The sequence below is a fragment of the Cordyceps javanica genome, chromosome 2 (assembly GCF_051103115.1).
Source record: "Cordyceps javanica chromosome 2, complete sequence".
NCBI lineage: Eukaryota > Fungi > Ascomycota > Sordariomycetes > Hypocreales > Cordycipitaceae > Cordyceps > Cordyceps javanica.
In genome coordinates, this window is record NC_139296.1 from 1,695,143 (window position 1) to 1,720,945 (window position 25,803).

At 51.6% G+C, this 25,803-nt stretch overlaps 7 protein-coding genes across 7 annotated transcripts; 2 read left to right on the forward strand and 5 right to left on the reverse strand.

Moving 5' to 3' along the window:
• Positions 1-585: 585 nt before the first annotated feature.
• Positions 586-1,413, reverse strand: V2A60_003012 (uncharacterized protein; the record flags this gene model as incomplete). The annotated part of the gene is made up of 2 exons (XM_083254355.1): positions 586-1,164; positions 1,309-1,413. 2 exons carry the CDS (start codon positions 1,411-1,413, stop codon positions 586-588), a joined length of 684 nt encoding a protein of 227 aa, XP_083110481.1.
• A 1,142-nt stretch (positions 1,414-2,555) lies between these two features.
• V2A60_003013 (histidine phosphatase family protein) lies at positions 2,556-4,145 on the reverse strand (the record flags this gene model as incomplete). The annotated part of the gene is made up of 2 exons (XM_083254356.1): positions 2,556-3,864; positions 3,970-4,145. The coding sequence occupies 2 exons, from the start codon at positions 4,143-4,145 to the stop codon at positions 2,556-2,558; spliced, it is 1,485 nt and encodes a 494-aa protein (XP_083110482.1).
• Positions 4,146-5,429: 1,284 nt separating this feature from the next.
• Positions 5,430-5,852, reverse strand: V2A60_003014 (uncharacterized protein; the record flags this gene model as incomplete). The annotated part of the gene is made up of 1 exon (XM_083254357.1): positions 5,430-5,852. The coding sequence occupies one exon, from the start codon at positions 5,850-5,852 to the stop codon at positions 5,430-5,432; it is 423 nt and encodes a 140-aa protein (XP_083110483.1).
• A 3,313-nt stretch (positions 5,853-9,165) lies between these two features.
• On the reverse strand, positions 9,166-10,726 carry V2A60_003015 (uncharacterized protein; the record flags this gene model as incomplete). Its single annotated transcript, XM_083254358.1, has 3 exons — positions 9,166-9,903; positions 9,957-10,530; positions 10,587-10,726. The coding sequence occupies 3 exons, from the start codon at positions 10,724-10,726 to the stop codon at positions 9,166-9,168; spliced, it is 1,452 nt and encodes a 483-aa protein (XP_083110484.1).
• A 568-nt stretch (positions 10,727-11,294) lies between these two features.
• Positions 11,295-12,953, forward strand: V2A60_003016 (uncharacterized protein; the record flags this gene model as incomplete). The annotated part of the gene is made up of 6 exons (XM_083254359.1): positions 11,295-11,446; positions 11,506-11,704; positions 11,763-12,072; positions 12,128-12,428; positions 12,486-12,797; positions 12,878-12,953. 6 exons carry the CDS (start codon positions 11,295-11,297, stop codon positions 12,951-12,953), a joined length of 1,350 nt encoding a protein of 449 aa, XP_083110485.1.
• A 660-nt stretch (positions 12,954-13,613) lies between these two features.
• Positions 13,614-17,055, forward strand: V2A60_003017 (ribosome 60S biogenesis N-terminal-domain-containing protein; the record flags this gene model as incomplete). The annotated part of the gene is made up of 2 exons (XM_083254360.1): positions 13,614-13,770; positions 13,829-17,055. The coding sequence occupies 2 exons, from the start codon at positions 13,614-13,616 to the stop codon at positions 17,053-17,055; spliced, it is 3,384 nt and encodes a 1,127-aa protein (XP_083110486.1).
• Positions 17,056-17,729: 674 nt separating this feature from the next.
• Positions 17,730-23,375, reverse strand: V2A60_003018 (chitin synthase class Va; the record flags this gene model as incomplete). Its single annotated transcript, XM_083254361.1, has 2 exons — positions 17,730-23,007; positions 23,074-23,375. The coding sequence occupies 2 exons, from the start codon at positions 23,373-23,375 to the stop codon at positions 17,730-17,732; spliced, it is 5,580 nt and encodes a 1,859-aa protein (XP_083110487.1).
• Between the last annotated feature and the right edge of the window lie 2,428 nt (positions 23,376-25,803).

Below are 25,803 nucleotides of genomic sequence, written 5' to 3' on the forward strand. Positions count from 1 at the left end.
CATGACAGTGGTCAATTATTTACCCTAAGCTCGGAATACTTGCATCAAGCGTAGTATTTTAACATTGTACTCGTAGCTTCCCTTTTTCGCGTCTAAAGAAAATGACGTCAATGTGATTGACGCCTGGCAGAAGAACCCGGCGTGCTTGTTGATAATAAATTAGTCCGGACATTGTACCAAAACTGCCATTTGATAACAGTATTATTTTATATAGCTTAAATGATACGTGTTGTCAACTTAACGGCTGCATCTCAAACGAGTGACCAAGTTCCATGGACGGCTGCATTTCGTTAGTGACACTCCGGGTACATACTTGCATCAGTTTCGAGTCCGTGACAAAAGTGAGCCAAAAGAAGAGAATCAACCAGCTAGTCATTCATAAAATTTCCTGTCCATTCCTTTGCTTATGATCGCCCAACCAACGCATTTCAGCCTCAAACGTCCCGTAAAGAAAGGTCCCAGATCCAAGGCCGTAACAACAAACGAACGCATCAAGATAGAAACGGCGAAAAAAATCAAATAATACACCTTAGACGGCCGAAGGATTTTTTTCCGATTTACTTGTTTACCCCGCCGTGTAGAGCTTTATACATTCTCCTTAAATACTGAGTGGCGCGAGGGACTGCTGCTCTTGTGTCCGTGGTCCATGGGCCGGGGGCTTACGCCGCGCAAGCTCTCAGCATGATCGTCGTCAAAGGGGTTGTTGCCGCGAGGGCCACCACCGGGGCTCCGCGAGGGCTGTCGACCCCTCTCGAGATCAACGTCGTCGTCGTCGGCGTGCTCACGGCGGGGCGTGGCGGCTAGGTTCATATTGTAACCGCTGCCGCCGTGGTACTCGGTGCTGCTGCGGAGGCCGCCACCGCCGCCGCCGCCGCGGGCCGTCAATTCCTCCTCATAGTAGCCGTAATTGTCGGCTTCGTTGCCAACGCGCGTATCCCAGGCCTCGTCGGGGTCGAGGGCGCGGTGGGCGCCTCGCGGGCCGCCGGCGGCGCCGCGGTTGGAGGGCTCGTACGCGCCAGCTGCGGAGCGGTTGTTGCGGTTCTTGAACTTGCGGATCTGGTCGTTGAACCAGCCCGTGACACCACCGGGCGCGGGCTGCGGCGGTCCGTAGGGATTATCTCGGCTCTTCCAGGGGAGGTATGACGAGAGGCTCGGCGCGGGAAGCTGGAAAGAGGGCGTGTGGCGAGTCAGCAATCATCGTACAGTGTTAAAGGCCAGGCTCGTGCAACTAGGATGCATTCCCCAAAAGAGCAGAGTAGGAGCAGGAGCACAAGCGCACTGCCAGAGGAAGAAGCGATAGGCACTTACGCCAAGTCTGCGTGCGCGGTACTGCGTAAAAGCAAACCAGCCCACTGCGGCCGCCAGGGCGAGCACGACAATGGCAATGATGATGCCACCTGCGACGGACACCATTGTTGCCGTAAATGGCAGATCAGGGTGTGACTGTGTTTATTGCTTGTGCCGGGGGAGGTGATTCGTCTTTTTTTTTTCTTTTTCCTTTTTTTTTTTTTGGAAACTAGATACGGAAGACGACGGGGCGTTGTCGCCAGTACCAGGCGTCGCGCAGTCGCCCAACAGCTCCTGAGATGGTGGTCGTAGCCTGGTTACGCCAAGTTGGGCGGGCAGACTGATGTTGTCTGTCGCCTGCGTCGAAGCGATGCTCGTCGGCAATGGCGCGGTAGTGACGGCGACGTTGTGAAGTTTCTCGGGTCGTGTTTTGCGCGTTGCTAAGCTTTGAACTCAGTATACGTTTCCGTTCAGATTTCGTTTGAAAGTTGCAGGGGGGTTTGAGGAAGCTGGCTCGCCGGGGCGCGCGCGCACGACTAAAAAGTTCCCCAGCAGGCTGACGTAGGGGAGTCCAGTTGTACCTCGTACCTGGCTCTCAGCTCTCTATCCTTCACAGCTACTTACACCCGACCGGGCTGGGAAGTAAGTCGTCAGCACTCCGTACCAACCAGGCTGAAGCTAAATAAATAGGTACCTAGGTAGATACCTACCTACCACCTAAGTAGGTTACTTACCTACTCATCCTTAAACAGATTGATACCTTAAGTAGCAGAACAACATTGGACTGACCACTGACCACTGGAGAAACAGCTTAGCCTGTGACTTCTCTAGGGCCGCCACTAAAGATTTTCGGCCTCCAGCTTCCTTTACTCGAGATGCTCATCTACCCTCATAGGTACCCTGCCTTGCATTTGTTTAATGTACTTTTCTATTTCCCCTGCGTTCTGCTACCGATGTTGTTTGTAACCAACGCAGAACTGCCCCCAGAACTGAATGTGAAGACGGCCACTGCTGCCTGCTACGGTCGGTGAGTACCTAACAGACAGCTTACGCAGCACCCTTTAGGCTCCAGTATAAACACCAAAGAACCAAGGTGGACTTGCTGATCATCACTGCATTAGCATTGATTTACGTATAAGAAGACCTTGCAAGGCAATGCTCTATTTATTGCTGCCTGGTTCTAATTACTAAGTGCAGTCTCCGCAAAGTGAGGAAGAAACCGCATACTACCTAATAAGTTTATTACGTAGGCGTCGCCATGTTTCAAGCTATTTCGCATCTTGACAGCGACTCCATTCACCACCACTCGTCGCAAACGACATGGACTTGACAAACTTGTCCACCGTACAACGCCCAAGCTCGTCGGCATCACAGCCGTGCAGCGGCACTACACGGTCGTTGAGAAGGATGCGCACCAGCTCCTGGTCGCTACCACCGCACTGCATCTTCTCCACGTACATGCGCGCACCAAAGGGCACGGCGCGCGAGGCTGAGTAGCCGCCCAGCTGCTCCGGCGACTCGCGCTTCGTCGTGGACAGGTCTTCGGTGCCCTCAAACAGCCGCAACGCCGTAAACACGGTCATCATGCCGTTATCGTGGCTAAAGTCGGCGTACAGCTTGCGGTCTAATGGGAACGTCTCAGCGGCCCCATCCAGCGTCGAGTTGGTCGACGTGTGGTCCTGCACAGGCTTGCCCGTAAGCCGTGCAATTAGTTCGTTGACGAAGCCGACGCCCTGCGACGACGCGAGATCGCGGCCGGGTCCGTATACATACCACTTCTCCAACGACTGGTAGTAGTCGTAATTGCGCCACTCGTCCTTGGAAAAAGCGCGGCAAAAGGGAGAGAGTGTCAGTTCGGGCGAGGCGACAGTCTCAAACGGGCAGAGCTCCATAAAGTAGACGGTGCTGTCAATGTCAAACTTAGCTCCGGGCAGCTTCTTGCCCAGTCTCTTCTGCACCGAGGGCACCCAGATATCCTTCCACTCCTTCTGCTTCGCACTGCCATCCTTCTTGCCAGGGCCCTCCTCGAACAGCTTGCAGCTGCCGTGTTCAAGAGTGTTGTTGTAGCCTTCCTCTTCCGGAATCACCAGGATGCGCGAGGCAAAGTCGTCGCCGCTGCGGCCTTGAGCATCATAGTAACCATGCGTGAAGTTTTGCGCCGACATGATGACGCGCTCAGACCCCGAGGCTCTGACAAACGGCTCCGACTCGGAAGCCAGGTCCTTGTAGCGACTGTAGAAAACCTTGCCCGAATCGACCATTTCCATCTCACCATACCGTGACAGATCATCGGGGACAAGCTCATATTTATAATCTTGTAGAAACTCGAACCCTTCCGTGTATTCCGTGATTGAGCTCTGCAGCTCTTTGACGAGGGCCGCATACTTGACTCCTTTGTCGGCCGATGGTCCACGGGAGCCGTGTCGCGAGAGCATCTGCGCAAATGTCACTTTGCATTCGGATGGTATCGCAGGGTCGACCTTGGAAGGTGCAGGGGCCCAGGGTGAATATTGTCCCCAGGTGCCGAGCGAACCGGAGCAGGTCGCCTTCTTGGTGCAGCATGTGGAAGCATGGCCTCTATTTCAATGCCATCATTAGCAGGGCGAATCGAGCTGGGCAGGCGGCGTTTGGAGAGATTCTTGATACGCTCGTGTCGGATGAAGCATAATGATGTGCACATACCCTAAAGCTAGAAAGAGAGCCGCTGCGATCAAAGTTGAGCCCATTGCGAGCTTGAGCAATGTCTTTGTCGGCCGTCTGTTTCCTATAGGATCACGGAGCGCGTCGATCGGCACATTGCCCGGCTCGTCGCCGTGGACGGCCGAGTACTTGTAGTCTCTGCTGCGCTTACTATCCATCATTTAGGTCGAGAGGGTGTCGAGAACCAACAGCCAGCGTCGGTTTCCACACGTGCGTCAATATAGAGCTTGGGTTGGAGGGTCGTGTGGGTGGTATGCAGCGGGAGGCGCACCCGCAGAGTGCTTCGGTCGCTGAGAAGAGGAAAGCACGGGAATAAGAGTCCAGCGGCTCACAAGAGGCCAGAGGACAAGTTGTCAAGTTGTGCGATGTTTGTCAAAGTGTCAGAACTCGAAGGGAAAAAAAAATCGGATAGAAAAATAAGAAGCGCCGGCGTGATTTATTATGCTGGAAAGGGAAAAGCGAGACAATGACGACGCATTGGTCAAAGGGTTTCAATGGCGTGTGTGGCGCTGTGACTTGGCTCCAGTAAACAGGCTCACAAGCATTGCAGTGTCTCGGCGGTGTGAGTTGCGCAGGCCGCTGGTCAACTGGGGTTACTATTTCTTCCCACCAACCCACCAACATCAAGTCCATTTGTTGCCCAACGTTGTGTTCAGGTCTCGACCACGTTGCGGTAGCGCGTGCATCTACTGGCTAGTTAGGCTTCGAGTAAAGAGAACATTTGCATGAAAAATATAATGAAATACACACTTACTACGTTGAGCTTTGGTAGCATCAGAGAGACAGCAGAGGCAAGAGAATTATCACTTTTACAGACGAGATATAAAGAAGTGACATGAGAAAAGATAGCATACGAGGTGAAGGAGTATCAAGAATGAATTCAGTACGCTGCGTTGTTCGAAATAAAAGGTATAATTGTCCGGGCCTCCAAGAACATACCGCTGTTGCCGTCCCGTGTAATAACTACCTTAGTAGATGGCCACCTTGTACGTATCACATTGGAAGCTTTCCCTCATTCTATTCGCCCGTCCAAGCTTCATTTCATCTGCTGTCTCACTGGATGCGCCTTCTCTACTCCATATAATTCCTTCTGCTCATTTCTGAAACAGCGCTGATATTCAAGGGCTAATAATAAACTGACTAAGAATGTCCGACCAGTCCTGATTACCTGTTCTAGGACAAGATCGCCAATTGGCAGTGGCGCTGCCAACAGAAGATGAAGAAACAAACGAAACAAATAAATCACGATGCCATCTTTTCCTGAAAAATAGCAAAATGTGAAATCGTGCGGCGCATTGCCTGAATGCACTCTCCCTCTCTCCCTCCAATGTATTCCTTCTATTGCGCCCAATCTTTTTCAAAAAGTGCTTCGGGTATAATATCCACGCTTTCGTCTCCTCCCAGAGGTATGTCTATAAAAGTCCCAGTCCAATTCTTACAACCTAAAGGGCGATGCCAACGCTCATTCTCAGTCCCTTGGTGTCTTGCCCAAACGTCGCGCACCGCTCAATCGGCAGCTCGCGCGGCGTAGCCGGCGAGCAAGGCGAACGCACACTTGGTGCCTCGCTGTTCTCCCCTCCATCGCTACTCGACAGTGAGTGCAGCGACTCGTAGCTAATGTGAGCTCCGTTGACGGGCACGCACTGATAGAACCCATCCGTCTTCTTGATAGCGCGAGGCTTGTTGGTGACACTGTCCAGGCTGCTCTTTCGTGGTGGCGCTGGGAACCTGAAGCTGGATAGCCCTTCGGTAAACGGCTTTTTCTTCCGCAATGGCGGCCTTAAAACAAGCGGCAGCGGCGGCGGCATGCCCCGGGCATCCTCATCACGCTCTAGTGGCGGTGTTTGCCTTCGTTTACCTTCCATTTTTTGTGTGCCCAGCCCATCTAATGTGCAAGACTGTCTCGGTAGAGTGACCTGATCTACAGGCAATCTATCAGCCTCACCGTGGAGTCGCTCCGCAAACGATGGGGCTGATGGGGGCAGCGCTGGGATTGATGGCATGGGTTCTAGATCTGTTAAAACCATAAATTAATACGTATCCGACCAGAGCATCTGAAGAGGGAAAATTTTTACCAGGCAGGGTTCGAGTGAAAGAGCGCTGAGAATGCGGGCTTGATGGCCGGCTAGGCGTATACAAGCTCTGTCTCTCGACAACATCGTCAATTTTCTTCTGCAGCATTTCTATTTCCTGCATTGCATTGGCTACCCTGGCTCTTATGGCCTCGACATCAGGTGAGGTGTGTGATCTCGGCCGCGCCGTTTGCCTCGAGGTCGTTGATGTGTAAGTCAGCGATTTCGGGCTAGAGTTTCCCTCGCTCACGCCAGGTGATTGAGATGGGGCGCGGGACAGCGATGGCATGCTTCTCTGCGAGTGCAGAACCGGGCTGCGCTCTGCATCCTCTCTGGCATATGCGGGTGGAGGAGACGGGACCATGATTGGAAGGTCAAACTGAGGCAACAGAGGTGAAAGGCGATTTTGCATGCTGTATATGCTGAGTTCGAGCGGTTCCAAGGGTGGAAGGCTCTCGCGTCGATAACCGCGTTCCCAATCATCATGCGCCGGCACTGAAGGATGATGAATTCGGAGAAATTCGTGCGCTTGTGGTGTACGACGTATCTCTGGAGGATGGATGCTCAGAGGCGCCACAGGAAAGGCGTGATGCGATCCCGATGTCAGATGTCGGAAATCGGTCGGTGCGGATATCAGCATCTTTTGCGACGAGGCATCCGATTGATTGCGTTGTCTACCAAAAAATCCGAGTTTCGGTGAATAGGCCTTTGATTTTGAATTGGTTCTAGAAAGCCTTATTGACGATTCTGTGGACGACCGGCCAAAGAGAGGAGGTGCTTGGGGTGCCGGCTGGTCAGCGACGACAGCAGCGGCAGGCATCTTTTCATCGACTGTGCAATAATAATCAATACCGTGTTCCGGGGACCGAGAAGAATATTCAAGTTTCAATAAAATAAAAAGAAGTTGAATGAAGGTTGAAGAATAAAACGTTTGGTGAACTTACCCTGATTTTGGGTTTGGCTGTGGAATGTAAGCGGAATGCAACACCATGACAACCACGACGACGGTCCTGTGACATGAGCACTAGGCGGTTCCCTCATGCTACAATATGATTATCCTGTTCATGCATTTCTCCCTGTATAATCTATCACAAGGGTCAAGAATCCGCGTGTAGAGGAGAGATTGCCCAATGTATATACTGTCAGCTCCAGCCAGGTATTAAGCAAGAGACCAGTTGTGGTTGACCGTAGGTGACTGATGAGGGTGATTGAGAACGAAGGAGGCTACGGCAATCTGGCGACGGCGCCATAATGAAGAACCAGCGATCGGGCGTCTTGGGGCGAAAAGCGACAGCCCCAGTAAATAAAATCACATAGAGCAGAAAAATAAACCTCGTCATTTGAGTCTAATGACGGATCCATCGTGGTGTCATCCGTAACAAAGGTGGTCACGGCCATTGGTGGCGGCTGAGCAGCGGCAGAACAGTGAACCTTGAAACGGAAGCTGTTGATAGGTCGCCGAGGACGATGCTGCGAACCAGTCGGACGGCCGCATAGGGCATCCGGCAGCAATTGGTGCCCAGCAGCAAGGAGTCGCGAGAGGCTGGCTTGGCTGGGCTCCGGGCTGGGTTGAGGATGGTGCGCCACACTAGAAAGTCGCGACCCACTGGCTCTGGTCAGACGGCCATTGTTGCAGAGCGAATCGATGACTTGCATGCCAACCTGTCCGGATGCCGCGACCCAACGGCTCCATTCGCTCCATCCATGGTTGGCACACCGTCGCTGGCTAGGGGTGTGCTGGGGTGGTCGCGTGGGCAAGGGTACTCGGCCTGTCGAGCGGCGTTCACCCATCGACGCGGTTGCAGGGCAGATAGATACACTTTGGCTCATCTTGCTGTTTGCCGCTTCGAGTCAGGGACGTGGCGAGCCCAATGTTTTGCATTTCCCCTTTTGTCCAAGGCGTGTTCTCTCACTCGCGCTGGCTTGCGTGAACGTGGGCCTTGGCAGCGCTCCGGGCAGGAGATTTTTTTTTTTTTTGGCCACCCGATCCTCAGGTATACACACATGCCCAGTATCTGTAGTGCAATGCATGGCACCAGCGCGGTTCGTTCCTGAGCCGAACTGGATACATACGGGACTACCGGAGACGTTAGCACTAAGTAAGGAATACGACCAAGAATGATGCAAGAGAGCAGAAAAGTGGCACGCATTGCCCCGTCAGCCCCGGCGATGCTTCCAAGAATACACGCCGTCACCCTGCAAACCGTTGGAGAGGGTGTGGTGACGATGCATCGCGTTTACTGAGATATTCTGGGGTCCTCTGACGAGATACCACGTTGTAGAGATGTCTCGGCTTAGAGGATAGTCTGCGTGAGCAACTGTGCAGTGCCAAGAGGCATTCTCCTTAGCTTCAGAGCATGTGAAAGGGCCTCATCCCAACAGGCGGTGACAATAGGGTCAAAGCCTCGCTGCTTGTCTCAGTTTACGACTGCGTTGGAGAGGATGAGTGGTGGTTGTGAGGGCGAAAAGCAGCTTAGTAGTAGTGGGGGTACAGAGCTAAGACGGGATGGTGGTGTGCAGCCTACTTAGTATGGTATGTAAGTGGCATCACGGGGTTAAAAATGAAGACGGCGAGACTGGGCTAGAGTTCAGTCCAGATTTTATCAAAAGGGGAAAACTATTAATAACAAAGTCTAATGGATATAGAGTACGCTACTCAAGGGGTTCTCCGGGTGCATACATGCAGCACCAGCACAGCCTTCGAGGCGACGTATCCGTATTCACATGCTCGACTATAATTCTGCCTAGCAATGAATAAAATTTATTTTTCCATCATGTTACATGGAACATATGTTGATTCAACCCTATTTCTGGTCCTGCCCCTTGAACATTCACATGTGAACAACGATTGTCACCATGCTGAGTCAACCTTCTATGCTTGTGCCTTCTTTGTTTCTGTTCAATAGCATGTCGCTGCTTCAAGCTTGATACATACTGAGTAAATTCTTCATCATGTGGGTCCGTAATAGTGTGAAATAAGATTAAGATATACTTTGCTTACTCAGTACCCAGTACCTACAGTTCATACCCTGATAGAACTGCTACAGGCACAATAATCCGTAGCAGCAAGCGATATTGGCAGGGCCAGTGTAAATGCGTTCGCTCGTCAAAGCCGGGGCCTCGTCTTTTTTCCTTTTTTGAGTTTTTCCTCCTCACTTTCACGAGATTCCTCATTGATCCGTCGCCAGAGCCTCTTTCGACGGTCGTGGCCCTCCAGAAACGCACGAAACCATTCCCGTTTAAACGGCGGCAGCCTCCTACCCACGCCGTCACCATCGCCCGCGAGTTCTCTCAACGTCTCAAAATAATCCTCAAAATCCGGAAACACGAGCGCGAATCTGGCACCGTCTCCTCTAGCCTTGATCCTCTCCGCCTCCCATTGGCGCATATCCTCCAGAGGCGGTAGCGTGGCTCGTCCGGCCAAAAGGCGAGCAACAAACACGGCCTGCCACTCAAAGACTTTGAACGTCAGACCCGCATTCACAGCGCCTACGAACAGCAGGGTAGGGTCGCCCTGCCAGACGACGTGTTGGTAAAGACCGGGTACTCGGTTGTTGCGGACTGGCACTCCCGGCAGAAATGGCAGCGTCCAGCTATACCCGGTGCCAAATATGATGTGATCGACGTCGGAAACCGAGTTGCCATCGACAAAGTAGACGTTTCTGCCATCGACGTGGTCTATCGACGGGTGCTGTTTGATGAGGGGATGATTGAATGCTTCGTCTCCAAAATAGCCGTTGGGAGTGTGTCCAATCTTGACGGCGTGGACAGGTGCTTCCGCTACCTGGGTTAAATCAAAAGCAAGATCGGCCGCCGAGACAGATGCTCCGACAACCACCACGCGCTGCAACTGTCATTATCACGGCATCACAAATCGCAACCCGACAGAATACTTACTTTGCCCTTGTACGAATGATTGCCTCGAAAGTGCTTACTGTGCACAACACTCCCCGGGCGCATCTTTTGCAGTTGCTCCAACCCCGGTACGGCAGGAATATAAGGAACAGAGTAATGTCCCGAAGCGACAACAACAGCATCGAAATATTCGCTCCACCAATAATCTTGAGCGTTACCCTCTTTTCGAACTGTGAGCTTCCATTCGCCGTCAACCTTCTCAGCTTGTTCGACCGTAGTGTTGTATGAGACGAAATCTTGATAGCCGTTCCGATCCACCAGGCTTGCAATGTAGTCACGCATGACGCGCCAGTGTCTGAATGGCGTGTCTTTCCCATGCAGCGATATCGACCGTTGGCTCTTCTCAGATGGTATTGGTTCCTGACTAAATTCCATCGGGATCGAATCAATGTTGGTCTCCAGGTACGGGTACACGGACGACTCCGTGAAGCGCGGCTGATTAGACTTGGGAGTCAAGGCTGGCAGTTGCGTCGGTATCGGAAGGGGAACATCAGCGGTACGCTTTGCGAGTGCATCGAAGTTTGTTTCTGCAGGGGGTGCAGCAGTGTCACCTATCCTTGTTGTCACCATTAGCTTCTGTTCTCAGCCGAGCTGGTGGGAGTGTATGCATACCAGCATCCTCCGGGGCCTTCGCGACGCTCGAATACCCTAATCAGATCAAACTTTTTTTCCCGAGCCAATGCATCTATTGTAATGGCGCCAGCAGGGCCAACGCCAATTACGGCCACCCGTTTTACGGTATTTGGGGACATTGCTGCATGGAAATCGCGGGGGTGGATGGACACCGAGACCGGGTGCCAGTATACTTATTAAATACACCAACTCATTCTCTTCGATGAGCTCTGTACCGATTGACTCTGTCGGTTTCTCTTATACGGCGGCCTAGGCGCACGTCAAATAAATCATCAATCACGCAATCGCCTTGTCGAGACTGCCAAGGATAAAACATCCAAGCAGCCGCACAGTAAATATTCATCCATGTTGCTTAACTTTCTGCTCTCTTTCTCTCTTTTTGAACTGAATTTTGAATACTTTTTGGTGCTCGCCGCTTGCACGTCAGGCGTGTGGTTGATGACGCCATCAACTCATCCAGGTTCTTAGCTGTGTAACAAGAAGGGGTGCAGCGCTCAGACTTTGCTAAAATATGAAAACTATTCAAGTTTGTAAATCGAAATTTTCGCATTTTAAGCTTAATTTTCTTCAACCCCAACTTCAGCGTGATTTTCAGCATCGCTGAGGCGCAGAGGTCCTTGAGATATAGCTCGTCAGTTTAATTGCGCATTGGCATATTGTCTCTCCATCATTCGCTCATCAAGGACCATGAACAACGATAAGGATATCGCTAGCGCTTCACAAAGTGACTCCTCTGGTGTTTGGGAAATACGAAAGTCTCCAGACGAAAACCAGCATATCAACAGCTCCTCTCCATCTATTGAGCATGACTCTAGCTTGGAAAAATCAGCACGGCGCAAGTAAATACACCACTGCAATAGTCAGGAGCGCGAGCCACAGCTAATAATGCTATTTGTAGGGTCGATTTCTCCGTCCTGCTGATTCTCTTCCTCGGCCTTCTCCTCTTTCAGCTGGACCGTATGAACCTTGCCAGTGCACTAACCGGTGGCTTCGCAAAAGACATTTCTATAGATCAAAACACCGTAAACCTCGGCAACCAACTGATGTTTATGGGAACTGTGGTGCTTGAGATTCCATGCAACATGATTCTTCAACGAGTAGGACCTCAACGGGCAAACCCAAACGTCGGATGAAGAATTAACATGCTATGTGAAGCTAGGTCCTAGAAAGTGGATTGCAGGCCAGGTCTTTGCGTTTGGTTTTACGGCAACAATGCAGGTCTTTGTGAGAAATAGGGCTGGTTTTCTGGCGGTGCGCCTGTTTCTTGGGTTTACTGAAGCCGGCTACATTCCCGGTTCCATTTATACGCTTTCCACATGGTATACCCCAAGTGAACTTGCGAAGAAAGTTGCCATCTTTTTTTTCGGCATGTTTGGCGGAAATGCTATCAGCCCACTCTTGGCATCTGGTATCCTTCGGCTGGACGGCGTGCAGGGACTTCGAGGTTGGCAGTGGCTCTTCTTGCGTAAGGTAAACCACCTCTTTTATTCAGTTGCGCCGCTACTCACACTTTGAAATAGTCGAAGGGTTGTTTACAATCCTGGTCTCGTTTATCATTGTGCTGTGCTTGCCGGACAGTGTTAGCGAGGCGTCCCCTCTCCTAGGCCCAGGTCTGATACGTCTCTCGAGCCGCGAAAAGGAAGTGCTGCAGAACCGGACAGCCACAGAAAGGGGTCCCCAAGAATACAGCGAAGAGAGACTGGACTGGAAACTTGTCTGGAGCGTCGTATCACACTATCGACGCTGGCCAACGTACGTGTCGTCATTTTGCGTGTTTTCCACGTGGTCCCCTCTCACAACGTACACACCATCCATCATCATGTAAGTTGAAAGAAGAGAGTTTTTTTTAACGGACTGAGAATTCACCTCTTTATCTAGGTCACTCGGGTTTGAGCGCATAGAAGCCAACGCTCTTGCCGCCGTGGGGGCGTTCCTGGCCATTGTTGTGGTATTCTTCTTCGCATATGTCAGCGACAAGACCAACCTCCGCGGTGGCACAGTCATTTCCGCGCAGGTTTGCTACCTTGTCTGCGTTGTCGTTGCTCGACAAGTCCATCCTATGGTCGGTAGGTGGTCGCGATGGGGCCTATGGACGGCGGTGAACGGCTTTGCTGTGGGATACCATCCGGTGTCGAATACGTGGCTGCAGCTAAACTGCCGCGATAGACGGGAGCGCAGCATTGGTATTGCGTAAGTGTGAATGAAGGGATGAAGAGGAGAGCCACCATACCTATCAACAGAGGCTGACTTGTCCATGTCTTGTGTTCCAGCATGTGGGTGATGTCATCTATCAGCGGTCTGATGGTTGGTACGCAATACTTTCAGGCAAAGGACGCTCCCTTGTAAGTTTCTAATTGGTCTGCCACTATGCCACCATATGTTTGCTGACCATAGATGCCATCTCGGCAGTTACCACACGGGGCTTCGCACTGTTATCATAATGATTCTTGTTGGCATCTTTTTCGCCGCTTTCCAGATTTGCATTTACATAGTACACAACCGCCGAGTGGGTAGTAAAGGAGGTCAAGCTTCTGTTAAAGGAAAGGATATCATCTATACCCCTTAGTACCGGTCAGCATAGTATTCCCATGTCTCAAATCCACAAGAAGCAGTTTTTATAGTTGATTGGTGATGACACTCTACAGCGCCGTATGGTGGCAAGGCCATGACACGCTTTTCGTCTCGGAACATGTAGAAGCCATCAGGGCATCATTGTTTGCTGGTTCAACCGTCCTTGCAGATCATGGAACAGCCAAAACAGGTTTCGACGGCTAATCAAATAGAAAGTAAAAGCTTTATTATTAGGTTAGGCTGGCAATCCTCGCCGCCGGAAATCCTAGTGGCCCACTGCACCACCCTGCTAGCGCTGTCCACTTTGACCTGTCCTGGAAGGCGGGACGGCGGTGGCTTCGGGCAGTATCTCAAAATTCCTGGACGCTTTCAACTTTTTTGGCCATCTTGACGTCTGGCGACTACCCTACGCACGACAGTTCATGCCGCGCTACAATGGGTAAACGATCTTCAGGGACCAGTGAAGGCGCAGCCGCGTACAACAAGCGCCAGAAAACATACCATGAAGCCCCGACGAGCGAGGATGTCTATGCCAGCGATCAGCTGAGAAGGCTACTTTCCTTCGACCAGAACATGCGAACTGCGCGGCACGGTATGCTCGCCTCTTCGGCTAGTCTTTCCCGGTAGATTCACATGTTGACTATTTCTAGGTCTTCAGTCCTTCAAGAAGCTCCTCGACGAAGCCAATTCCACAGAGACCGACCGCGAAGCCAAGATCGCTATTATCCGTGGCTACCTCAAGTCCGTCCAACCGCGGGACACAGGCGAGGATGCGGTCTTCCTCAACGATGTCATGGAGATGTGGTCCTTTGCTTCCCAGGTCAATGACGATGGTGTCATGTCCTCCGTCGCTGTTGTCTTGGCTCTTCTGCTACAGGTTATTTCCGACAGCCTCGATCTGGTGCCCTATGGACTCGGCATTTGCCAGACGCTTCTGCAGGAACGACAACTAAAATCCATATCGCGCAATCTTTCCGCCGAAAAGGGAAAGGGCTTTGTCATTTCACCAACCCTCCGATTACTGCGCGAAGCCGTTTCCCTTGATGGCGGGGCCTTTGCCAAGCGCATTTTTCGTGCCCGAGCATCTACGTTTGCATCCCTTGGCCGCAATCTCGAGATAACAAATTTCGGCGATGGCCCAGAAAACCCTCGCAAGGCTTCTGTTCGAACTAATGCTGTCCGGTTCTTTTTATCCTGCCTCAAATTCCTCAATGCAGATGGGAGAAAGGAGCTTCTTGCCCAAAAAGAGCTCTTGTCGCATGTTACGTTTATGATGAAGAACGACCCCCCGTTCCTGGTGACGGAAATATTAGTCTCGCTAAAGACAAATGTTCTCATGGATTCGAAGATTGCACGCGACACAAAGTTCAAGAGCTTCAACACCAAAACCCTGATGCGCTTCCTTGGATTATACACATACAGCAACGCCTCTGCTCCCCAGGACGATGTTGACCAAGTCATAGAAATGGCTCACCAATTCCTCGTATATACATGCACAAATCCTACAGCAGGTGTACTCTATCCCTCAAAGGGTTTATATCCGAAAGAACCTGACGAAGAGAGCTCGACACCGCGACAATCTATTCAAGCTAAGGCCGATGGCAATCTCTGGGCTGACAAGTTCCGTGATGGCGTCCCCGTTTTCAATTTCGTTCTTTCCGAGTTCGCTGGCAAACTTCGCCCATGGTCGAATCTCAAGCACAACGAGCTGCTCGTCGCCATCTTTCAGGCTGCCCCCGAACTGATTGCTGACTACTTCTTTAACAATCGATCGTTTACATTCGAGCCTAAGCTTTCAATGACGTGGATAGGCTATGCCGCATTTCTTTTCAACACCATGTCGATACCTCTGCCCTCAGCCTTCGGCGATACTTCCTTATACGCAAATACTCCGCCCCCTACCTCCATCCTCCTCGATAACATCATTCCTCAGCCCATAAATCAAAAAGTCCTCATTCGCTGCTTCTCTTTAAAATCTAATCTCACTTCTTTCTTCGCGACGAGAATTCTCGTTCAAGCACTCGAAAAGCTTGCCGTCGCTTTAAAAATGCACGAGGAGGACGGAAGAAAAAATAAGCAGATCTGGACAGATGCGTCAAGAAGATTAATAGACTCGTTCTGCCAAAGAATACCAGACATGAAAGAAGTGGTGCGTTGCTACAAGGCTATTCCTACCGAAAACGTGTTACATCGAACACTGGCCAGTCGCTTATTGCGACTCTACTACGAAATTGTGCCTCGTGTAGCACTTGCTGCCAACTTCGATGTCTCGCCTTTCTTTGTCGAAGTACTGCGGAGCATTCAAAATCAGAGCGCCGACCCAAGCTCTGCTTCCTTTGCTGTCATGGAGCTGAAGAACTTGGTGTCAATTGCTAGCTACTCCCCTGGTATGCGATGGTTTGCCAAGACGGAGACCAGCAATAGTGGGAGAGGATACTCTGCCTTCACGTCATTACTACAAGTATTGTGTGAGAGTGACGATACCGCCCCCTTGGCTCAGCTGCAGTCCGTGCTTGCCGATGTGGCAATTGAGAATCAGCTTGTGGCCAAGAGCACAAGACTAGTAGCCCTACTACGGGCCCTGCGTTGTACAGCCTCTGACTCAAAGGCTGCGAGTGTGCCTTGGGCATACTTGGACAATTGCATCACGAGATGTGCTGGCTCCCCCATCAAGTATCTGGAGCAGATCAAGACTGTGCCAGAAGGTGGGCAGTTCAGTCTGCTAAACATTGTCCTGCAAGAACAACTGTCTTTTGCGCTCGATGGCGCCACACAGACGGCAACATCTGAGATTGGAAAATTTCTTTCCTTGTACTTCAATGCTTTAAATCTCACAGGAGAGAGCAAAAGCCTTGTCACGGAAATCTATTCAACTATCTCCGAACAAATATCAGCAACAAATGCTGTCAAGATGGCTAGTCTAGGTGACAAATCGGAGAGGAAAGCCTTGCAACGCATCACCATTGAAGAAGCGCCCGAGTCAAATACTTCCACCGAAATCAGCGCTCTACCAGGTGTTATGGTCGATGAAGCACGTCTAGAGGAAATGCTTCATCAGCCTTTTAAACTTGAGGAGGATAACAATGCGCTCGTCAAATGGTCCTCGAAGAACGTCGAAGATCTAGTCGAAGATGGCCTTGCTGCAGGGCTTGTCAAGCTGCTCGCCTCTCCCCACATCAACATCCGCAAAGAAGCTCTTACAAACATACTCAAGATGGCCGCCAAGATCGACGAGTCGTCGTACGAGGAGAAGAAGCAGGTCTGGCTGCTGCTCTCCGAACTCGCCGAGTCGAGCAAGCCCCAGGTCGCCGCCGGCCCCGTCCCGTCGTCATTTATTTCCTTTGCCGTGCATGCCCTCGAGATCCTCAAGAATCCGCTCCACCCGCTGTACCCCAAGATCAACGCCTTTCTGACCCGCAGCCCCGTCTGGTCCCTCGAGAAGCTCCCCATGGCTCACGACATCCTACATGGCGAGCCCGGCGAGGACGACAAATACTACACGGAGCTGGCATGGCTGCTGACGCACCTGCTCGACAGCCTACGCACAGCCTTTGACCTCGACGTCTTCCACCGCAAGCGCTGGTTCGAAAAGGTGCTCGCCGTCGCCAGCAACCCCTACCTGCGAGTCAACCTACGCACCCGCATCCTCCGCATCGTTTACCGCGCCACCTGTATCGAAGGCGGCAGCACCACACTCATCACCCGCTTTGGTGCCATGAGCTGGCTCGATGGCCAGCGCGCCGCTTGTGAGTCGCGGGACGATGCCGCCGTCTACGCCGCGCTCATGCGCAGAGCGTGGGAAACGTGTGATCAGGGCCGCGTCACGGCGTGGAGCAAAGGTGGCATTCAAAAACTTCTGGAAAATATTTTGGGTTGATCAATATAGGGGCGTGACAAATGGCGTAATGTTTTGTTGATGAGTTTCGTGATGTGTTCAAATCATCTTTGCACATCAAGTCGGTGGATGTGTGTAGTCACATAGAAGTACAATGACAACTGCTTGAAGTAATCAAGGAACGTGGCCAATGAGTATTAAATATGTGATTGATACTGCCTGCTCTTTGAGCCCCTCAAGTATAATTTTCAAAAGACTCGGATCAGACAAGGAAAGGAATAATATTGATCAGAGGTTCAAAACATCAAAAAAAGGAAAATAATAGAAAAAAAGAACTCCTTTTGCTCTCCTTCTTTTAGTTCTCCCTATCGAGCCTATGTCAGAGGCTACTGGTATAGACCTGGTTTACTATCCAAATAATAATCCAGAGATCACACATATATGCCATGCCGTTAAATTCAACAAATTCAAAAACAACAAAGTTAAAAAATGATAGATGGTCTTTGGGGGGGGGACCGCTTCCGCAATGCCAAGATGCATTCACCCATGCTGATTCCCATAACCTTCTCCCCCGAGACAAAAATTATTTGTATAAAAAATCTAGGCCACTGCTGCGATGTGTCAACAGGCGGCACGTATATAACATGGGGGTATTCCGAATAAAGGTATGTTTCGAGTCATCATTATAAAAATGAAAAGAGCGCATCTTCAGTCCTTTACAGCTGGCCGGAGAGAAGAGCCTCAGTGGCACTGTTGATGTACTGCCTTTTAGCGTCAAGAGGTACGTCGAAGCGCCGCTCCAGTTCTTGCTTGATACCCTTCTTGGTGACAGTCATCAGGTCCGCTGTCTTGAGAATCTCGCGAATCTCGGCAAGGAGTGCATCATCGCTAGGCAGACCAACCATGTCATCGGGAGAAAAGAACTGAGAGCCGCCATAGGAGCTCATGCGGTTGGCGCCCATCTCAGAGTGAGCCAGCGACATGCGAGACATGCTGCGAGGATCGTGGGACATTTGAGGCATGCCGGGCACCAAACCAGTTGTTGAGCCAGGACGGCTCATGTAACCGTACTCGGAAACATGAGGGTGGGCCTTGGTGGCGTAGCTGTAGCCAGAAACTTCGGAGTGCGAATCGTCGCGAGAGGTCTGAGTGTCCCAAAGCTCGGCCTGGTAATCCTCCCATCGCTTGCGGGGAATCGAGCTGGGGTCGAATTTGCCCTCGTCGGAAACGACGACCTTCTTGCCCTTCTCACCGGCCACGACACGAGTGTTGCCCCAATTAAAGTCGTCCATGTTCCAGAAGGCATACAGAGGAAGACCAAAACTGAATACGGGAATGGCAAGGATATACAAGATCATCCATCCCACCATTTCCCACTTGCGGCGTAGGATGAAAATGACGGCCTGCAAACCATAGATGACACCCAAGAGAATAAATGCTGTCACTGGTACGACACTACTGTCTTGAATAACGAGGACAATAAGGTAGACGATATAGGCAAGGGTGACGGGCTGGACAATAGTGCTGAGCAAGTCGATAAAGACGACAAAGCGCATACTGAAACAGCAGAAGCCACAGAGTTGAGCCATGGGAATCAACTCAACGAGATTGTGCACAGTAGAGTTGATCCAGCGACGACGCTGCGAGAGGAAAACCTTCCACGAATCAGGGGCGATGGTCCAGGCATGAGCAGTGAAGATGTACTTCGTCTTGTACTTGTTGTGATATTTAAGGAGCAAGGTCGTAAGATAGCGATCCTCACCAAGGTGCAGCAGGTTTTTCATGTGCAGAGTGTCAACACGGATTGTGGAGTAGTCTTCCACAATTTCTCGGCTAACGAATAAAGGCTTGCCAGTCTCTGCAGCGCGAATTCTGTACATGGAAAAACAACCTGGTAGACAAGTGACGGAACCGAAGAGCGACTCGAATGCCTTGGAGAGATTGTGCGAAATGTAGTATTCGTAGACTTGAATCATAGTGATGAAGGAGGACTTGGCATTGGTCAAGGCGGTCTCACCGCATACCGCAATCAAGCGCGTATCGTCAATAAAGGCAGAGACCATGCGACTCGCCGAGTCGGCCGCAACGACAGTATCGGCATCAATCTGTAGCATGAATTCGTAAAATGTGGGGTTGACACCAATAATGTTGCGGATCTGGTGGTACATTTCGAGTTCCATGGGGCTCATAGGAAGGTTGTAGTGGACGCGGTTCAGGAAGCGCATGACAATCATCTGCGAGTCACGCTTACCACGGTTACCAGGACGGCCGACCTCGGAAGGCTTACCAACCTTTACGATAACCATGAAGGGAACAATGTGACCTTGCACTTCATAGAGACCAGAATAGACCTTGCCCATGTTGTGCTGCTTAAGACCTTCACCGAGAGACTCGAAGCTCAAAGGCTCAGGATCCACAGTATCTGCAACTCCAAGAATGTCGAGCACAATACGAGGCGTAGGGCGATCGTTTCCTTGACCAATAATCATGCCGTCACAGACAATGACCAAAAGCTTGCGCTTATCATCATACTTCATTCTCGCAGCGGAGTCGATAGCACGGCGTAGAGAATCCTCATCCTCAGTATAGGCAGGAATTTGGCAAATGACGAATTTGTCGAGATTCTCGGGCATGTTCTTGCCTCCAAACTGTAAAGCTGCGAGGAACTTGAACCCAATGACAGAAACCAGCAAAATAGTAACAGCAAGAACCAAATAAGTGGCCAGCTGGCAGCGAGTTGAGTTTCGCGTATCAACATCACCGACATAGAAGAGGTTGTCGAGGCAAGTCTTCATTCTCTGGCGCATGGCTCCATCCATGGCCAAAGAATTCCAGTATCTTGTCATGTCCGAGCCAGATTGAACTTGGAACATCTGGAGAACATCGTCGGACATGAAGTTTGCGAGGTTTGGATCATCAGGTGGTGACTCGCCAGGTTTAGCAAGAAGCTGACGACCACCAGCCATATATGTCGTGAGATCGTAGACACGGCCATTGATGACTCCAATCTTCTGTTGCTTTTCGTTGAGCTTCTTTACGTACTGAAGTGTGTAACCAACATTGCCCTTCTTGAAAAGGGCACGTAGCATAGTCATCTGCTCATAATACCAGTCGGGCCGGGTATCGTTGGTGTAGTAGCGAAAATCATGGTACTTCGCGTTGAGATCTTGAGTGTTGATGAGTGCAGGGGAGATGCCAGTGAAGTTTTGGTTTTTGTAGTCAAGCGTGACTTCGTCATTAATACTGCCGTCTTTGCCCTGACAGAGAGCATTGACTTGAACCGGGAAGAGAGAGCTGATGTCCAGGCCAGCATAGTTAAGAAGCAGCTTCTTGTCGAGGTAAGACGGGTAATGGTGAGGAGCATATGAGGCCAAATCAAACACATTTCCACGAATAGAGACCAAAGCGCCCTTGCTACCAGTCTTGCCATTGTATGAAGACAGTTCTGCTGGGCTGTAAACGTGTTGCCTGGGGCAGATGAGCATAGGGAAGACCACGATGAAGAAAGCAGCGACCAGGCATAGGAACCAAATGAGCAAGTTGATGGCAAGCTTCTCACGCCACGCCATGCGAACATCCTTGCGGGGCATGCGACCAACCCATCGAATGAGGAAGTCCGGGATAAACCAAGTCAGCAAGTAAACAACGAAGACCCATCGCTTGCGACTGGCGCTATCCTTGTACTCCTCGACCTCAACCAGATCCTTCTCATTGCCTCGCTCAGCCATTTGCTCACGAGTATCGAAGTTCTTGAACATGTCGCCGCCACCGATGGCAGAGACACCAGCTTCGGATCGAGCATCATCACCTGCAGCAAAGTATCCGCTCTTGGTCTTTTCGCCGGCGTACATGAGGGGTGTGTTGCCACCCGAGACAAGCTGCTCCTTGGAGGCAATGAAGGGGTTGCGATCAGGGACACCATAACTTTCGCCATCAGCAGAGATCATGCCCGGACGAGCAGATCCGCTAGTAGTAAGATGGGCAACTTCCATCCAGCATCGTTCGCTAAGGAATACACCGGTAGAGCCAATCTGCACCTCATTACCGGGCCATCGCTTCTCTTCAATGACGATTTCCGCACGCTCGCGTTCGCTGCCAACGAGAATCGTCTCCGAATCAATGAGACCGAGGAGCTCACCAAACGGCAGAAAGATACTGAAATCAGCGGACCGCAGGCGTTGACTGATCTCCGCGATACCAAACGTCTGAACTTGAGTCCTAACACACTTGCTGTCAAATTGATTGGCGATGCGGCGGTCATTGGGCTTTAGGCAGAAGACGAAGTAGGCATTCGTGCCGGGGTCAGTGACAGCCTTTTGAACATTGTCGAGAGACGATAGGAATTGACCGGAAGCACCCTGGTCAATACCTGTGGTGGTAGCTCCTCGTCGCGTCGCATCCTTTTCGCGAGAATCGAGTTGCTCTAGGCGGTCAAGTGCATCCTGCTGCTGTTGGCGGCGGGAACCTGGCGGGCGAGCTCTGGTACCCTTGCGAGACATGACGCTGGGGGCACGGGTAGGCTTGGAGCTGACCGAGGCCTGCATGACAGTGGTCCTTTCGTTAGGGTGAGTTACAGTTTGGAGGGCGTCCTGTCCAAAGAGACGAGCAACAAATTCGCTCTTGGTAGTGTTGACCATATTGAGCAGGTCGCCAGAGATGAGCTCTCCATTCTCCTCGATGAGACCCCGAACGGGGTAGTCCACCTCACCAGCAAAATGCTTGACGGTGAAAGTAGCGGCTGTGTTCTCGGTCATGAAGTTGCTTCCAGGCAGCTTGGCAGTGGCAGAACCGATCTCGATGGCGGCATTCTTGCCTTCGAAACGCCTGCGGAGGCTCTCAAGAAGCTGCATGTCGGTGCGGTTTCGACGGGTTTGGTCATCAAGGATACTCAGCAAGCCGTTGCCGGATTTGAGCAGGCCCTTGACCGCATCGGAGTTGTCAAAGTAGGAAGTGGGTGCAACGCTGACTTCCTCGGACTCAAGCATTTCGGCCTTGCGGTCGAAGAAGTTGTGCAGAGTGACGTTGTAGAGAGCCTCGGTGGCAGCGTTGTTGAGAAGCTGGTCGAGAACAGACCTGGTAGAGCTCTGCTGAACAAAGCCGGGGAAATCGACAATGGAGATCGTATTGGCAATTGACTCTTCGGGAGCACACAGGCGCTGGTTGGCCGATTCCATGATCCAGGCAACAAGCAAGGCATAGAGGGTTCTAGCAAGCTCATTGGCGTGGGCACGAGCGCCGGCTGGGTCAAGCATAACAGTGACTCGCTCCTTTTGAATCATCTTTGTCTTATATCCGAGAGTTGTTTGCAAATCGTTGGCATTGATGCCAAGGAAAGCAGCAACGATAGCTAGGACATCCTTGTTCTTGACTGCGGTAAAAGAGTTGCCTCCTTCGTGGGAGAAGCCACCGCTATCACCGCCGGTGACACTGGTATCATTTGCGCTTTCGAATTCGAGCTGGCCAATGTGGAGAATGGCGGCAAGTATCTGGCAAATCTCGGCGATGTCGTTGCGAGGAAACTCAAGTTTCTTGAGGGCAGTCTTGAAAAGCTGGAAGCCGTCGGCATCATTGATGCCGACCTTGAGTTGGGTGGGATGACCGAGATACTTCCAACGGGTTGCACCGGCACCAGGAGAATCGTCAAGACCAAGATGGGTCTTTTCGGCGGCGCTTGTTCCGGCAAGAAGATAGTAGAGGGCGTGGAAATTGCGTTCACCAGTGGGAACATCTGTGATTCGGCTTCTTTCTAGTCTGTGGTCGAGGAGCTTGCCACCAATGAGGATGGGGTTGGTTGTGGAGGAAGTGTCGTATTGTAGCTCATAGAAGAGGCCCGACTTGGAAGCAGTCGGCGTTGTAGCAGTCTTTGTCGTCGTAAGGGTGTCGAAGACATATGCGGCGAGAGAAAGCTTGCTGGAAAGAGGAGTGGAGGACTTGTTGAGTAGGGCGGTAAGGAGGTGAGAACGGATCGTAGATTTGCCTGAGCCGGATTCACCACTGCAAGTATTTGGGTTAGCCTCTTTTGCGATCTATCACTGGTAGATTGTGTGGGAGATTGCATACAGGAACACAACGGCTTGGTTTTCAGAGCGGTGGCCAAGTCTCAGCCAGGCACGGTCGGCCATGTCCTCAGCACCGGCCATTGCACTTCCCTCTTTGCCGCCATCGGGGCCTTTGGAGGACGAGGTGTACGTGTTGAGGCAGACGAGGCCGTGCGAAGAGAGTCGAGCGGTGGGGTGGGCGACATGGAAGCGGCTGGCGAGATGAGCGGTGATGTGCGTATCGGACTGCAGATGAGTCGGAAGAGAGGGCAGTGAGTCCTGGGTATGCGCGCCCACGCCGAGATTCAGCATGTTGGAAGCCATGTTGGGCGAGCAGCCTGGAATTGGCTCTCGGGGGGGTTGGGCAAGGCTGTCGACAATGTCGATGTGAATAGTAGCTTGCTGAAGAGAAGAGTATGAGGATGAGGGAGAATTCGAACCACTGGCTGGTTTCGTGTACCAGGGCGTGTTGCGTGCGAGGACAAGAGGTCTGAAACAAAACGTCGATGGCGTGTAGAAGAAGCGAGAGGAAGCCCAACTTCAACCTCTGTGCAAAGAAAGCGAAAGAGATGCAGCAAGAGATGGGACTGAGGATGGGAAACGAAAGTCGAGAAGGAAAGGGAGCAAAGAAAGCAAAACTGCCCCACGGGAGGGATTGAGGCAGCAGCGCGAGTTGGAATCAAGAGGTGGCTCTGTGAAGACCAAAGCAAAAATAAAAAAGGATTCCAGGTTTTGTGCAGACACGACACGCCAGTGCAGACAGAACCTGATGGGGGGCGGCAGCTACACAGCCAGACGGCTACCAGTAAGTACCAGTTGGCCAGCGACTCGTGTGAGTTGCCATGGCCAGCCCAGCGCAAATCGGGGGAGACAGACGGAGCGGACAGTACCCGCTCAACCGCTACTCCGTACAGCAGTTTGGTACCAAATAAAGCAGCAGAAACAGGGGGCGAAGCAAGACGGCGAGGCTTGAACTCGTGTTAGCCTGCGCTAAAAGGTTCAGGGGGGTGTTTATGGATGGAGTCTGATGGGGACAACGCAGACGGGGATGGAGAGAGGGGGGTGTATTCTTGCATGCATCTACGGAACAGCCCGAAAGTCCGGCTGGCGTCTTGTTCCAAAAGCGCAGTGTCTGGTGTCAACAGCTACCTTAGGGTCCTACTAAGGTACCTACCTGTATTAGGTTTGTAGGCAGTGACAGCGCCTCCAACCACTAAAAGATCCAAAAAAAAAAAAAAAATGCCCCGAGGCCTCTGTTCAGCGGCGGGTGTGACTCTATCAGTAGGAAATCAGTGAGTCGTAATCCCCTACGTGCGTGCCGACATTGGTCCCTGAGCGCGCTGTTCTTGCAGGGTACAACAATCGCACCTGACGCTGGCGACACCTTGGTAGCCGTCGACGTCAGACACCTCCTTCCCATCGTCGCAAACACCCACTACCTCGTCTGAATCATCCGCTCTCTCGCAAAATCATCAAAAAAAATACAATCTTCTTGCCTTGTTATTATTAACCGATGCGGAATGATGTCGTCAACACCCAAAACTGCACTCCGCCTGGCCCGCATTCCACAGAACCCGTCGCCCGTTAAACAAGGGAAAGCGAGACGGTGATCTCGGCTGGTGCTTTGACCCGGCTTTTTCTTCTTTTTGTTTTCTTTGTTTTGTTGTTTCTTTTTTCGAGGGTGGAGGGGGGCGCCTCTCTTCTTAGCACGTCTACCAAGTAAGTAATAACTTATAAGTATCACGCCTCTTTATTTTCCGCTAGTTCACATGTCCTGGCCTATGCATGCAGGCTCACCGTCCCTCTCTTTGTTTCCCGCCTGTTTTGAGCTCAACGAGCAATTGACCTCCTTGCGGAAAAGCTTTCCTGGTGTTGCCGATGCAGCAGTAACAAATGACGGTTCGCGCGCGTGTCGATCCGTAATTGCAGAGGTTCAGATTTGGACAGCCCAGCTAGCTAGTTCGCAAGGGCCTGTCAAAGACAGTGCACGTTGGAAGCTCTGAGATTATTAAGTACAGCGCTGCTCATGACCATTTGCCACAAAGCACACTCGGGGAGTTTGTCAGCACCTTGTCCGACAGAAAGGCGTCAATTCCCGCTTTCGAAGTCCTCGACCCCTGACAGTCAAGGCGCATCGTCTCGTCTTTTGCTAGGACCGAGCTGAACAACCGTGGGCCCGTTACTGTATGGGGCAACCAGCACAATTTCCGTCACAATGCTAACTACTGGTAGTGTGGAATGGCGGCGTTTGCGCGGATCTCTGGTGGCAAGGAGGGTTTGTGTTCTCAGCGCCATCAATTTAAACAAAGGTTGACATCGACAGCCTATTCGCTAGTCCGCAGTCGAGCCCAGGATTGCTTCTGGTTGCTCGCGAGTACTGATTTAAAGCAGCCGCCCAACAGGCCTCAGGCTGGTTGCCCTGAATGACGCCGTGGTGGACCTCGCAGTGAAACGCTGGCCGGCTGGGATTTATTCCTTTTTCCATGCCTTCTATGCATGGGGCTCCCCTGTTGGCAACGACTCGGTAATTTGCTTCATCTTCGACTGGGTTACCCTGTATGTCGAGTCTTCAACAAGCCGCCAACAAAACATACACACTCAGTATCCGTAAGTTACTTGAGCTATCCAGGACGATCATAATTCGCGGCAATCGCAACTTTAGAATGATGTGCATCGTAGCAGGGCTCGATTTCGGACACTACCATGGTACTATATAAAGTGGCGCAGGCTCTCTACCAGCTGCATCAGGCTG